The 16,641-nt window shown below is 39.2% G+C and overlaps 1 protein-coding gene across 2 annotated transcripts in view; it reads right to left on the bottom strand.

Annotated features, from left to right (window-relative positions):
• fam184ab (family with sequence similarity 184 member Ab) overlaps positions 1-15,191 on the bottom strand; it is a 196,148-nt gene extending 180,957 nt beyond the window's left edge. For both annotated transcript variants that reach the window (XM_063494619.1, XM_063494620.1), the window contains exon 1: positions 14,500-15,191. In XM_063494619.1, coding sequence (XP_063350689.1) covers positions 14,500-14,661 — 162 coding nt within the window. In that variant the 5' untranslated portion in view covers positions 14,662-15,191. The remainder of the gene's footprint in view (positions 1-14,499) is intronic.
• Positions 15,192-16,641: the final 1,450 nt, after the last annotated feature.

Raw genomic sequence — 16,641 nt, 5'->3', positions numbered from 1 at the left:
TTGAATTGGGCCACTTTTACACATATATTCTTTGAACACTGATAATAATTCAGATCCACAGTCAGGGAAAAAGAAGTAACTACTACACTCTTGTATAAGCCAGATACTTAGCAAATAATCAAATATATCTGAAAGCAACAAACTTTAGGAAAGAAATAACTGCAAAAGTGAAAGCAATAACAGTTTTTTATTGTTGAGCAATCATATGCAAGCCACTGCCCTCAGCTATTTCTATGAGCTTATACCCAAATGATGCACACGGTGAGAAGGAGAGGGTAACTGCCAGTGTTAGGCCCATCTCTCCCATCAGTAAAGAGAAACAGAACCCAGTGAGTAAAGATGGATCCCTGGTGGCCGAGTAGGCTCACGCCGTTGCCAAGAAAAGAAGAGAAAGTCGAAGCAGACTTTAGCCTCGAAAATCCTGATGCTTGCTTGCTACTGACAACGTCTGCCAAACAGCTCCCTTTTCTTGTTAAGTGTGTGGGCTGGTGTCAAGTTAGTAGGTCTTCACTTTGTAGTGGCTTTCAGTCAGTACTGTTTATTCCCACATCAATTTAGGGCATTGATGAACACTTTACACTTTATGTAAATATGTCTGACGGTCTTTTCTGATAAACCTTTATTCTAGTCCGTGAATTTGAGCTGAAATAAACAGACACAGAGGAATGCAGAGGAAATAAGTCTAATAAAAATTACAGTTGTTGTGGAGAGGAAAAACTGCCCCACAGTTGTCATCACTGATGGATTATACACAGAAATCCAGCCCACGAAATGCACTCATGTGCAAAGGTGTGTAGCTTTATTTCTTTTTTCCACATCAAAGCTGTAAATTCTACAGATCCATAGAACTGATTGCTCCTTTATTCTGCAGCATTTTATATCTTTCAGAATCTATGTGCTTTTGGCTAAGATACTCTTTTAAAATCTCTGGGACTGGTGCTTTGGAAATATATTGAATTAAAAGACATTGCGCAGATATTTCACTATATATCATCAAGTAAAAAGCAAATATAGTCACTCACCAATCAACAGAGGAGAATAAAAGTTAGGAAAAAGAGCTGGCCAGGCCCATTGGTGGCCAGGGTGAAATACTATGAAGCAAGTTCAATATGGTTTTATCTATGTTAGGGGGCTTGACAAAATCTAAACCCCCAGTCTGAGATAAGAATTATCACAATGGTGGTTATCATCTTTCTCTGCTAAAACCTTTGTGCTTCTGGCTCTGTGTGCGGTCATACGGAACGAGGCTTTGATGCATCATTCGACTGTTTCACTGCAGAAAACCGAGTGCTGCCTACTGCAGCCTCAGACTTAAGCAAAAGAACGTGTGATAAAGATCTATTCAAAAGTAAATAAAAAGCCAAATAGCAATATTGCTGCTGCAAATAAGTAACGAGAGTGATGCTGTGAGAAGTCTTAGATCTTCACTAATTCACAAATGAATAGCTGTAACAGCAGAACACTTTAGAAATGTGAAACTTGAGCCATTTAAACATTAAAGCTGTTTATTGATGTTTGACAGTCTGATGAAGGGGGAAGTGGGAATAACTTTAGTTTGTGGACAAGTCAAAGGGAAATACATTTTTACTGATTAAGAGCCTACAAATAGTTTATTTTTTTAATCTGTGTTCTGGTATCTGCAAATCAAGCAGTGTAAAACTTTACTACTTATGAGTATATTAAGTATAAAAATATATTTCTACATTACTAAATGAATACATGTACAGTTTGTGTCCCTGTAAGCTTCTACCAGGGCTTGATTTGGTAGTGTTAGTCAGGTGATGTTCAACAGGTGGCAGGTGTTCTTACTGGAGAGAAACTGGATCACACGTAGAGCAAAATGTCATCAACATAATTCCTGAAAAACTGCCACTTAAAACCAATTTTAAACTAAAACTGACTCCGGATCAGGTCATACGCTCAGCATAAGTTACCATGGTGATCTAACGGCTGCAAACTCTTTGACTACTGACTTTCCTTTGCTTTAGGTATCATTAAGTTAAACTTTTCATTATTGTATTGATTTATTTATTAATTTAACTTTCTTGGTTATCATCTAGATATCTTTATTGTTATTCCCTTCATCCTCCGGCCCATTTCAGGGAATACAACACAAGGTTATAAAACAAGAGACAACTACAGTTCAACAATTACCTACCTTCTTAGGTTAGCAAATACTCCAGATAATACTATGCTGATAAATATATCCTACCAACAGTGATTTCTTGGTCAAAATAATCCATATACTCAGTGTAGAAATGTTTACCACAATTTCAATTCCAGCTCTAATGATGTGGTTTTTGCTCTGCATCTACAAACACAATCAGCTCTGCGCAGCTGCTCTTGCCCACAAGCTGCTGCCTTTCAATATGGCCACCAGAAGGACTGTTACATCACCTGAAAGCCCTCACAGTGAAAACAATCCTGTGCAGAGCACGCCTTGTTGCAGGCAATTTGTGACAAAGCAATGATGGATTACATCCTTTTGGGCCATTACTGGTTCATGGAAGTGAAAAAAATATTGGTGCGAGGTTGTAACCTGGCATGTTTTTTTCTCTCTCTGCAAAAGTTGAAATTTTACTGAGCTGAGATTTCTTTTTTATAGTTGAACAACGATGCAGTGTGGACAAATTATGCAAATACACCACTGACAACATTGACGAAGACTGTTTCTTTTTTGCCTCTCTCTCTTTTTATTGTTAATTTTTCAGATGTCATAAATGCTGATACTAATTTATCAAACAAAAAATGTTTCTTAGCGAGGGTTCGTCCACTTTGTTTTCAACTTGTGATTGGTGGAGATACCATGAATAAATCAGGCCAGTTATGCCAAACCCTGATACCCTTACTTGTTTTCCTCAACAATAGCACAGTGTGTAATGGTATTCAGTTACAGTTGAACTTTAAGCTTAAACAATTATCTAAATGATTATCACAATAGATAAAACTTATTTTTCTTTGATTGACTGACAAATACTTACACCTTAACAATTTTAATTACATTCAGCTGGCCTAATAAGCTCAATGTCACCTTCAAAAATAAAAATACAACACATGTGAATTGAAGCAACAAAAAGACTTTGCTGTTCCATAAATTGTCATACAATAAATGCCATTTAAGCCTTAAAATTTCCAAAAATCTTATATGAACATTAGTCATCCAGTGAATCAGTGAGGCAGGTCCCACTGCAGCTTTTACAGGCTGCTGAGTACAACCCTGCCACACTGCGCTGGAATGAGTTCTCACATCAGACATCTCATAACAGTAACAATAAAAACACACCGACTGTGTTTACAGGCAAACCTTCATCATATTGGAGGTGGAAGACACTGACCTCCTCTTATGAGATTTTCCACAAAGACAGCTGAGTGTTTGTCTGATATATCAGGGGTATGTAATGACCAATTGTGCACTGGTGTTGCTCCGCGTCTCGCCTGTTGCTGCGACATGAGTTGCTGCAGCGTCAGCCAAATAAATCGGGGCAGAAAAGACGAGCAGCGATGTGGCTTCTGGCTGTCCGAAGGCAGAGGAAACAGTCAAGGTCAAACATTAAGAATGACTCATCAAATTACCCTCCATGCGCACCTCGCGACGCCATAAGCCACATGTGTGTACATCCAAGAACGTGTCTGTGTGTGTGTGTGTGCACAGTTTTGTGTGTGTGGGTGCGTCTGTGTGTCAACAGGCATGTCGGCAATGCTTTATTTGTTCTGGATAGTGCTTCAAGCCAATATGCTCCCATCTCACCCCCTATCTTTGTGCTCAGCTCTCTGTATGTTTGTGGTTCAGTGTAAGTGTGAGTGTGTGAGTGTGTGGGCGTATCTTAATGAAATCTGACAGAGAATTGTGACAATCAGTGAAGGAGCATCCTGCAGAGGTTAATAAGCTGTACTCCTCACAGCAGCAGCAGCAGCAGCAGCAGGCCGCTTTTCTCTCTCTCTCTCTCTCTCTCTCTCTCTCTCTCTCACACACACACACACACACACACACACACACACACACACACACACACACCATTATCCCTGTGTTTTCATTCTCCCAAAAGTATAGTTAGAAATCACAAAGCTGAAATTCATGGCCAGTATCTTTAGCGCCCTATAAGAGCCAATCTCCTTTGTTTGTCACCTCAAGAAAGTAGTCTGAAAGGATACCGCGGCTGCTCCTTGGAATGTTTTCTGAGACAAACAGCAGCTTGTAATCAAATCCCACTTCCATCCTTACAAGATCTGAACTAGACTTGTGATTTGGTGTGGCACTCAACAGAATAACACACAGATAGACTTTAACTTAGGTAGTTCAAACTGAGCTGTCAGAGGGACATCTCCATTCAAGTCAGTAATTACTTAAATTCTGGATAGATTAAGACTCTTTTCAAACTAAAAACCCCGAGTTAAACTGATCAGTAATTTTCTAAACAGACTTTGTGAACTGCATTGCTGACTGCATTTTGTTTGCCTGTTTACTCTGCATTCGAATCCTCTGCTACAATGTTCTTGTAGGACAACCGTGTCTCCTGTGGCATATACAAGGTAGAGAAAAACAATCATCAGAATTTGCTGAATTCTCAACCAATTTTCAAATAGACTGGATGGCATAAATCATTAAAAGAACTTTTTCATTTGCCACAGATCCCTGGTGCCACATCATTTCAAGAATCCAAGGACAGAGTCCAAAGACTTAACTCCTACCTTCTTCTCCTAATCACATTTCCTTGATGGAAAAGTAATGAGGTCATTGAAAAGTGTAAAGGAGAATTAATAAGGATTTGTGGGGGGAAAAGGGAAGCACAGTGCTCAGAATGATGAGATCAGAGTGGAGATTACTGGCCATAAAGCATGGCCACATTTAGAGAAAACCAAAATACAGCATATCAGCACAAACACCGCACATCCACTGTGAGGGATGGGGTGATGACCGACGCACCTTGCGGATATTGAGTCGACCATGAACTCCTCTGTACACCAATGTATTCTTGAATCAATGTTAGGCCATCTGTCTAACAGCTTATTGTATGTCCGGCTAAAACTGGGTCATGCAACAGGACAATAATCCAAGCACAGCAGCAAATCACAAGCAACACAAAGACTGTAAGAGAAAGGAGTCAAGGTGCTGCACTGGTCTAGTCAAAGTCCAGACCTCAACATGCCTGAAATGCTGTGTCAGAACATTAATACAGCTGTGCATAAATGAAGGTTCATGAACCTCAATGTGAGAGACTGAAAGTCACAGAGAAAATTATTACTTCAAGTTATTGCTGCTAAAGGTGGTTCTAAAAGTTTTGAGATGAGCTGATGAGGTGCTCTTAGTTTTTCTTTTTCTCATAACTGTACTTATGTAAACTGCTACAGCTAACCTTAAATGCACGTTGATCACTTAAGATAACCGACAATCTTGATTTACAGACTTTAGCTGTGTCCCAAAACATAGGCCGCATCCTTCGGAGGACCCGGCCTTCGCGGTCTACGTGGGCCCGGTCCTTCGAAGACCGAGAAGGCCGGAAGTGCGATGCTGTTAAATGGGACCTTCAGATTTGCGTCACCGCTGTCTCGGTGGAGTTTAACAAACTCGGCCGTCTGCTCATTGCTATCTAAAATATAACAGGACACTGGCGTAAATTCTCGACCGTCTCACACTTCTGTTTAATTAGTTTTCTGTTTGATGTTTATTCAGCTGTGTGAAAATCCCGGAGGAACCTACCCAAAGGATTAATAAAGTTTTATTTAACCTAATCTAATCTAATAACTTTGATCTCAGCCAAACCGATTTACTCTGGAACAGATAAAACACCGAAAAAAGCCAAACAATTACATTTTTAAGTTATCCAAGTGACTTATATATCATGTTTAACCTGAGCAGCGAAAGACAGCGGGTGTCTGAAAACGATGAAGCCGGAAGTCCGCTGCTCTCACCGGCTCGAGTGACCGTTGAACCCCCCGGCTAGCTATCGAGCGGGTGGGTAACAGACGTCTCCAAAAACGTCGGAGCACTTTTGCAAATATGCGATGTCTTGATGAACCAAGCAGATATTTGAAGTTTACACGGTTACTTTCTCACCTGAAAATATGTTAAAAGTTTATTTTGTGACCCAGAAAGATTAATAAGAGTAAAACTTAGTAGCGGCCGCCATTGTTGGAAACTGGAATTGGCTGGGCCGTGCTATGAATTCTGGGATATGGTGGGCCACGAAGGACACACCCGACCCATCCTTCAAAATCGGGGAAATGAAGGACGCATTTGTCGGCCGCATTTGAAGGAGTCGACGAATTGGGACAGCCTTCGTCGCCTGGCTGTGACATAATCGGCCTTCAAATGCGGCCTCCGAAGGATGCAGCCGTGTTTTGGGACACAGCTTTTATAGACACCCGTGTTCTTCACTCCAGGCAACAGCTCAACAAGAAACAGATTTTATTACAGCACTGTAATATTCATGTTACATGAGCTGAACCATCAGGCAGGGTGTCGCTATGACTTGTGGGACGGCATTATCTCCTTTCTTTTTATTAAGAATGGCCCAGTGTATCCTCTGCTGAATGAGGTAATAAAGGAAGAACTGAAACAACTTTCCTACATTTTTAGAGGATTCAACCAGCTCTTGGTACAACTGCCACACAGATACTTCCAGGTCACTTCACTGAGTTGGGAGTAGAATTCAGTTTATTTAAAAGGACGTTATCCAGGTTTTAATCATGCAGCCTCTGCTTTGTTGTCCATATTTAGAGCAGCTATACTGAAATAACAGTATCAAATGGATGCTAATTGCTAAAGCTAATGTGACCATTAACAGGAGAAGCAGCAGTATCAAGTGCATCTTTAAGTCGATAAAGAGTATAACTTATATAAGCATTCAATCTTAGTTAATCATTAAAAATATATTTCAATTTGAAATCTTCTTATTTGTTTAAAAATCTGTTTGCACAGTATCAGGCTTTAAAATCCCAATCAGCAAGCAGTACTCTATTCCCAGATCTGGACTCGTGTTGCTCTGACCATCTGCTCTCTAACCCTGCCCCGGCTACACAGATCACTGCACTACCACCCCTGGATTATGGCATCAACACACGCACATGCTGCTGCCAAGTGATGATAGTGTATTTATGTTTTCCTGCGTTGTCTTCAGTGCAGTCACTAAATACAATAACAAGGAACAATAACCGGAAATTTCTACGAAAGAAAAAAAATTCCATCTTTTATCTACCATGAGTACTTCTTCCTGTAGTACTGAACAGACGCTTGGCCACAATGTGAAATAAGGGAATAGCGGGGAATATAAAATTAGAAAACTACTAAGCCTCAGATTGTAGAGCAGCTTGTGTGGATCTTCTCATCTTTTCTGAGTTGCTTGTAAAGAAGTCTCACTAGGGAGGGAAAAAATGTAATTAACAAATTTCTCTATGGATATGTCTGAGTCAGAATATCATTTAATCAGAGCATAAAACCAAATCCTCTTATCATCTTATGTTGGACCTTGTTTAGTGTCTATATGTGATACAGACAATATAAAGCAGTGTATATGTTGCATACTTTTGTGGAGTCATCGTGAATTATGATTACAGTTCGTATTCCAAAGCCATAGAGATCCATATAAAAGAAAAAAGCATAAGTATAAAAAAAAGCAAAACCTTTTCTCCATTCAAACTGTTACTTTTAAAGCAGCCATCCACAACCTTTAGACTGCCATCAAAACTATAGTCCATCAAAACTTGAAACCACATGACCAAAGATAAAGCATTTCTCTCTGGGGTTTTTTCATTGATTTATTTGGACATCTTTTGGTGATCTGTCTTTTAAAGCTGATTCTCCATAAAAGCATGTATTTCTTGCACTTGATAGCTACCACTTTATTTAAGTTATTTCATGCCTCTGACAGGAAACAAGATGAGCTTAGAACTAAAAGTTGGTCAGAAAATGAAGAATATGTATCATTTTCAAATCATGTTTTTCTTTTAATTTTTTCTGGTTCGTTTTAAAGTGAAAATACTGCTTTTTTTTTCAGCCCAGGAATATCTTTAAGATAAGGCTTTGCCATATCAAACTGTCCATGGTAACACCACTATACATTTTGTATAGTGTCATCTTAATGAAATAGTTCCGACATGCATTTCATAACGTGCAAAACAACACGAGCTCAAACATGCCGTAGAGCCACATGTCAACCTCCAATGACGATTTAGTACCTAAAAAATGAGCTACTTACAACACAGTACTTTGCAAAATACACTAGAAAATGTTTCCGGCTAAAGCTGGAAATAACTGCTGGTGATGCGCAACCTACAAGTAAACAAATGACTCGACTGAGCATGGCTGGAGCTCTCTGTAGTTGCATCGATGTGACAGGAAAAGCAAACAGTGGATGGAAATTACTGTTGCTGTTGCATGATGGGAATTCTTTTAGTAGCTGGTTAAAAATTTCAACCCAAGATACAACATCCCAAGGAGAAAATATTTTTCCATTTCAATCTTTTTTATATGTCTGTATTGTTCAGACTGTTGAAGAATAACAAGGCTAACTTTAAAGTTTTAAGCCGTTCTGTTATACTTTTACTACTAAAACATCAGGTAAAACACTACTAACACTACTTTTGAAGTTACATTTGACTTCTGTATATATTGGTGTATCACTGCCATTGCACTGTACCTTGTGGCACTAGAGTCATACTTTGAATCAGGTCACTTGCCATCGATGATAGTGGTCCTTGGAAAAGAAGGATGGAAAATGCTCTTCATTTAGTTTGCACTTAATAGCAGCCCTCTTTGAAATTCATGCATTTCATTTATATGCTACTTAGCACTAATTAGGAGGAACCTGTGTCCCTGCGATGCATTCATATCATTTATGGAGGAAATGTGTTATTTAAGCTAGCTAGCTGTAGCTGGTGGCATAGTACTAAACACTCTTGTCCAAATGTGCTCACTTCTGACTCCCAAAAAAAAACCAAAACCAAAAAAAAAAACAGTAAGTCTGCCCATCTTTTAATTACACTACCACGTTCAGCTGTCATTTTTTAAAGTACTTCTGGCTATTAAGGGGAAAAAAAACAAGATGGTGATGGGCAAAATGCAAAAGTAATCAGTGACATCATGGTGGTTACATCTATTTATTTATATGAATGGATTTACCAAAGCTTTAGAAAAATGAGATAATGAATCAGCAGAGATGGTTTGATGTTGAGGTAAAAAAAGTACTTTTTTTATTTCCTCAAACTATATTTGAAAACATCTTTGCTGAAATGTTTATACGCTGATTTGGTGCTGCAGCACCACATAATATGAATTACAAACACCACACACACACACACACAAACACACACACAGCGTCCATGGTATTTCAGTATCTCTGTCTCTTCCGATCCCTTCGTCCAGAAATGCACAGAGAGCTCAGAGGTCTATTTCTGACTCACTTCAACACTAAAGTCAGTCAGGCATTGCAGATGAAACACACACACACACAAACCCTAGGCTAGGTAATACATTTGTTATAAAGCCTTCTCCTGACGATGCAAAATGACATGCTGCCCTCTCTGTTTCCCAGAGCTCTGACAACAACCAGAAACCTCACTCCTGACTCACTGTGGACAGCCTACAAGATCAAGTGTATTTTTTTTGTTATGAAAATCATCAGCCCACTTCTTACAGTACATTGCCCTGAATTATCATTTAAAACTTGTTTCCATAGCAGCAAAGCCCCTGCACTGCCTTCTTTTTGACAGAAACACTACAATAAAAGGAAAGCCATCAGAGAGTGTAACTTGTGAAAAAAAAGAAAAATCATGACAGTGAAATCCCAGCAGAGCCTGAAGTACACAAAGGCAAGCAGCTTTGTGGGATTAAAAATTACTGCATGAAGTCTTAAAGAACAGTGCCAACAAGTCTTGCATCACAAATCATGAAATTCAGCATCCCAGGAGAATGGCAATCAATAACTGACTTACTGACTTTGCATGAAATCCCAGCAAAAACGTATGGAGCATTGAAATGATAACACTGCTTCACTGACGCACGCTACAGCTGTCAGCCTGCTCTCATAGCAAAAGTTGAAGTGGTCACGTACAAGCACTGTTTTTGTTCACGTTCACGGACACAAATTCTCACATGTTTTCATGTCAGTCAGCACGACTTTGAAACTGAAATGCATTTTGAGTCTGCGATGCACAGGTTATCCAGACTCCTCAATGGGAAACACTCCATCACGGAAACCACAAATACAAGCTTTAAAACATGCTGCATTTATTACATGTGTTTCCTGTATTTTTATTATGACGATTTAACCTGGCAGGAGTTACATATGTTCACATTAAGCAGTTATAGCGTCTTATAATGAGGAGAGCATGCACACCAGCATGAGCTGATTCTCCATCCCTTGCTGAGATTTTTACTTTCCAAATCCTCATTCACGCATTAAAGACTGCTTCCATGCAGGAAGCAATTCGCTCATCATGCACTGCTTTGTTGCTGATGTTTTGTCTCTAGTTTACTCCAGGCTTCACCTACCCACGTAATCCTATAATTTATTCACCACCCTGCAACATGTCAATCGATGGCATGCTTTGCTCTCTGGCTGAAGTTGAGATTTGCTCACTTTGTCTCTTAAGCAATTATTTTGTCTTTGTACGTAACAAAATAATTTATTGTATTATGCAATAGTAATGTAAACTATATAAAGTATTGCAAAATTTCAGTCACTATAAAATAGGATAACAAAAAACAGAATGTGTTACAGTGCTAGCCAGCTTGCCAGCACTGTAGCAAGCTGGCTGATGTTATCAGGATTAAAAATCATGTCCAGATTATAAAAACTAAATAAGGGAAAAAGACAAAAGATTTTGAAAAATCATAACTTGTAAAGCAGACACTATAGATTCAGATAATTCAGTTAAAATACGGGACTAAAGAGATGCGTCAGTCGCTCCCGAATCATTCTGTGACAGCGGGCTGGAAATCATCCAGGCAGAGATGTGTCACGAGCGTGGCTCAGAGAGGTTCCAAGGTTGCTATTTATTCCTGAATGCATCTCTCACTCTGCAGAGATCAGCGGTCAGCAGATGGGCCGAATGCTATCAGCCTGTTCCCCTCCCCTGCTTTGTCGTGGCCCAACACAACAAGGCACTGGAGACACAAGGCTCAGATGTGTCGCCTGTGGGAACGTGTGGTGATCATGTGACTTGGCGTATGAAAACAACATCTACTATTGTGTCAGTTGGTGCACACTCACTGGAAATACGGTTTTATCTCAGCCTCTGTTTCACTGTGTTTTAATGCCGCGATGAAATTAGTGCTTCTCCACTTTTTCTTTGAAGACATTTTTTCTTGTACTTCAATATATAGGCTGAGTTCAGGATCAAAAATGGCTTAATAAAAATGAAATATATGTCATTTTTAAATTCCATGGCATTGTTTCATTAGTTATTTTTCTTATGTTAATGTAAATATTTGATGCCAATCTTGAAAATGTTTTATTGTAAATGAATTATTGGGATACAGGTGCAGTAAAAAATGTGTAAATTGCTATTTTGTGTTTCCCATCACTGTCTTAAATTCATGTTTTGTTGTTATACTTCCTATACAGGAGCCAACAGTGGCATTAAAGACAATATATCAAGAAGGAAGTGTTGATGAAGAGAAAAAAAAACAATCTTGTTGGTAAACACATCAAAATATCAGCCATTTTTTTGATAGACTGCAAGTAAAGATATTTAGTTAAACTATGAATGATCTTATTTTTTAACAGTTTAGCACCTTGAATTGTAATTCTAAATTAAATGGATTAAAAGCTGACATTGAGAAAATGCAGATTAAACTACTCTGCAGCATCATGCAGGCTTTCATAGAAGTGCCTGATTTAAATGTTTTCTACCCTGTTGCTGACCGATGATCCGTGGTAAGTGTACAGGTGCAGAACTGGAAAAAAAAAATGGAACTGGAAGTGAGGATTTACCTGGACAGACAATGAAAAAAATATCACTTTCATGAGTCCTGTCCACTGTGAGGTTAGGTTTATCAACACTATAACACAAAAACTGTAAATTATAAACACTCCAGTGTTTAAACTCTGGTGCAGTTTATATATGGCATTAGAGTCCAGATATTTTAACAGCGATGAAAAGATTGATGTTGTTATTTTTTTAGTGTAGGTTATATTATTTGTTATTTCTATGCTTACTTTTTTAGTAAGCATAGTAGTTTTTTATACCTCCTTTGAATCCACTGAGTTCTAGCAATTCTAACACTATGTTAAGAGAACATTTTTCATAAGCAAAATATAGTCTGACAACACAGTGTTAAGGGGTTATGTTTAGCTCCTTGTAAACCATCCTAATAATAATTTTGTTGCACCCAAATTTGTCTGCTTTGCTGACCCGTGTTGTCCAGAATTATGCAAAAAGACAGCATTACTACATAATATTATAGAAATTAATGTTATAGTCTACACATCAGCTTTTCACTGAAAAGAATATATTTGTGCTTTTCCAATATTCTCTGTCCAAGGCACACCAAAGCGTGAGCTGAAAGATTAGGACTAACGTCTGTAATCAGTTCTTCTTTTGACTGGGCTGTCAGATGACGGGACACAGCATCTGCACCTAGGTGTCAGAATTAAGGACCCAAATGCAGGACTCCAGGCAGACTAAATATTTAAAAGCAAACCTTTCATGAGGCACGCACAGGAACAGATATAGACACCACAACAAAGACCAAGGGAAAGGGGCAGGACTATTTATACACATAGGGTAATCAGGAAAGTGGAGAGATCTGGAAGGAACAAGACACAGGTGAAGACCAAAAAAAATCACAGCAGAGGAAGTAAAATTCAATTTTAGACACAAGAGACAATGTTAAATTAGGACGTTAAATTCAAAACATGACCATACCCATGCAGCCAGGCTGAGACAAACAAGGTTTTTTGCTTCACAATAAGCTCCACTATCATATACTTTGCCTCCATATTAAAATAATAGTAAAAAAAAAAAAAAAGGTATTGTTGATATAACATTCCCTTTTGGCATTACAGTAGCCATACACAAAAATGTCTTTTAAACTTAAATAAATGAAATCAAAATGAACATAACTGTTTTTTGGCAGGGGGTCTGTTGGATCTTCATATAAAATACCAAACGTTTCCATGAAAAAAAATCCCTGTACCTTTAACATTACATAATATTTGAACAAAACTGTGGCAAATAAACACAAAAACTAAGAAGTTAAATTTTTTATGCAAAAAATACAAAAATATTACATGTGCAATTTCCTTTAAATTATTATTAAAAGCTACACTGCATATTACGATGGTTAATTAGCTACCCCGGTCGAAAAGACCCTTTTCTATTTCATTGTGGCTTTAAAGAGTCCACTCTGCACTAAGGCTTGGCACACACCTAGCCCAAGGCTGCTGAATTGTTTTTTTGTTTTTTGTTTTTTTTAAGCATCCACTCTCTCAGCACAAAGAGAGCACAAATCTTATACTTAGAAGTCAGAGGCAAATCCTCAGAGTACATATCACCAACTCCAGGCGTCAAACCCTTCAGAAGCCACCTGGAAACATGTACAAGTGCCTGGTGGACCCCCCAGCTCGATGATAATGACACCCTGGAGCCAGAAACATGTAATGACATGGAGCCAATGTTTTGGAGACGCCAAAGTTTGGCAAGTGACATAAAAGAACTGATCCTGCTTTGAGGTGAAAATCATTTAAAATGCCCTTGAAAGACCATAGATGCGGGTGGTGTAGAGGAATATCATTCAAGTCTGCTGGTCTAGAGCAACCATATATACTGTGAATGATCTCCAAAATATATACAGTACACAAATTTGCATAATTGCATAATGCTTGATACTATGAGGGATCAAAGTTTTCAGGAAGGGTTTCGTTTAACTGCATACAACACTTATGCATGAGAAGTAAAACTAAATGCCAGAAGAGTCTGTGCTGTTAAAGATGATTAATGAATGAGATGGCTGATATTGTGATGACCCGCTGCTCGCTTAAAATGCAGCATCCAAGCAGACCTTCAGGCAGCTCGTACCTCCCAGGTAAGAAATCACGCCAAACTCACTAAAATAAAATATCAAACTTTGAGGGCTTTTGTATGCTTTTAGATTTCAGTATGCCATGAGGCATTCAGAGCTGCTGCTTCTTTCGGCTCACAATTCAAACACCAAGCAGCATGCATTTAACTTAAATCCAACTTTAACTTCCTTTAAACCAAAGCGAATTACAGCTGTAGTGAGCATATCCTACTTTAGGAGTTAATCATTTTTTATCAGGCGAATAAATGTTGCCTTAAATGGACCCCGAAAGTACAAGAACACCCAGAAGATCCACTAAAAAATGTCAGTCTTGTTGTGCTCGTTAGACATGTAAACCGACACAAGTTTAATTGCTAAACGGGCAAATTTCCAATGGAGTTTGGTGCCCAGTTCTCACACCAGAACAGCAGGTACAGGGTCTTACCCAAGGGTTGAAGAGAGAGTGCAGAAGAGGCCTCCTAAAAAATGATCCTTACCTTTGTTAGCTGTGCTATCTTCTTGCTCATCTTCAGGTGTAGGTCTTGGGTATATTCCATGGCGATGCCGGACTGAAAGGACATGCTGGATGCCGAGGATGTGCTAAATTTCCCCTGACCGGCAGGGCAGTAGCGCTGCTGCCAACCCGACCCAGTCGCCATCTTCACGATGATGCCTCAGATGCTCGAGAAAGATATGGGTAGTAATTACAATAATAAACTGGACGGTGCAAATGAGCGGTGAAGAGGGCTGGCCGGACTGTGGAGGATTTATGTTTTTGCCGAGAAAAATAAATCAGAAATATGAAGTCTTTTGAGCCCACAGACTGTTAAGAATTGGTTTCATTTTTGCTTGGGTCGGGGTAATAGTACACCAGAGGGGTGAAATGAGTAATTTTAAGGTCCGGAAACATGAGCTACTACCATCTTGTCCGTTAAGAATGCGTCCGTTTTCAGCGGGTCCAGTCTGCTGTCACCTGGCGCTGATGTGCAGCCGTTTCCAGGGAGCTGGTTGGCGGGCTGGCTCCCGGTCGGTCACCTTGATACAGAAATTTGTCAGCGGCAGCCGTTAACAGTGATTCCTCCTCGGTGCATTCCGGCTACACTGAGGAAGAAGTGAGTAGAGACTGGGGGTATGTGTGTGTGAGCGTGTAGGACAGGCTCGGCGGTTGGCTGCTGCTCCTCTGTTGCCATGGATCACCTCAACAGTTTATGCTGCATTCACGTAGGATAGGAGCAGCGCTGCATTCACGTGCAGTCGGACAAAACGAAACGTGCTCACGTACAGCTTGCCAACACCAAAATACGGTTACTATAATTAACTACGCTAAAAGTAGTTTTAAGGACGATTAAGAACGATTTTTCGTTCTGAAAATATAACAAAAATAAAATAAAATATAGAAGAAATGACGCTGATCGCCTAAGCAGCCTTTGAGGCTTTGATTCATTACTTTATTGAGACGTGTATACACGACCGTGTGTCAACAGCTTTTTAAACTTCACAGGCTTCACTGAAACTAATCTGAATCCAAAGCATAAAATAGAAATAAAATCTTATTAAGCTTTAAATTAGGCAAAACCAAAAAAAAGTAATGACTTATACAGTCTTTTCACTGCATGCCAAAGCACATCTTGACTCATATCTGCAGATGCAGACATAAGTGCCTTATGTTGTCTATGGTTCCTATTGATTTTCAACTAAGCTTTTGCCTCTTTAGCATTAGTTAACTTTGGACAACAACTGATGCACTCATGATTAACAACAATTTACCTTTCCATTTAGTTTGTCTGTTTGTTCTCTTGTTTTCTTTCTCCACAAAGTGATCCGTTATTACCACCCGCCATAGTTTATCCTTTTGGCTGTTGTTTGGCTGATACTAAATCCCATCACCTGGAGTTGCCTTGAGGCACACAATCGGAAAACCACTTAAAAATGTAAAAAGTAAAATGGAAATGGAAAATTAGAAAGTGCATAGCAACGCAGTTGCACCCACCTAAGATGGGTCTGAAGAAGTCATAAAAGTCTTTTATTTTAGTGGGCTGCAGAAGGCACACTCTGATTCTCATGACTGCACTTTTTTAAATGTCTTTTAAAAATGCACATATATCTAAAAGTCTTGGAAAGTCTGTTTCACAGGCATCCATGACAACTGTATGACAACTCAACAGCTGAAGAGACAGTTTAATATTTTACTGCTTGTCCCATACACCCAGTTTTTCCTCTCCCCATTTTTTCAGCGATGCCTCGCCTAAACCCCAGCCTCTGGCCCAGCTCATCGCTTTTCATTCATCTGTCATCTTCAGTATCGATAAGCGTTTATCATTTGTATTCGGGGTTGTGGTCCTTGCTGGTGAAAAGAAAAGTAAAAGATCTTTAATCATGTAATTTACCCATAATGTACAGCACAGCCTCCTGACCTGAAACTGGCTGCACACAAAATGAAATTTCCCTTTCCAGTTGCATCACTTTGAGACATTGTGCTGTAGCCGTATGTCCCTTTTTAGTTCAGTGGCACTCTGAAGCCAAAAATTTATTGAGTTTGTCTGTGGGGCAGACTAAAATATGTATTTGGCCTGATTTGGCCCATGGGCCATGATATTAAGATGATAAAAACAAAAAGCAAGATGTAGGGAACTAACAGC

The sequence above is a fragment of the Pelmatolapia mariae genome, linkage group LG15, assembly GCF_036321145.2.
Source record: "Pelmatolapia mariae isolate MD_Pm_ZW linkage group LG15, Pm_UMD_F_2, whole genome shotgun sequence".
In the NCBI taxonomy this organism is placed as follows: Eukaryota; Metazoa; Chordata; class Actinopteri; order Cichliformes; family Cichlidae; genus Pelmatolapia; species Pelmatolapia mariae.
Note: the sequence above shows the minus strand (reverse complement) of the source record. Positions and strands in the feature narration are given on the sequence as shown.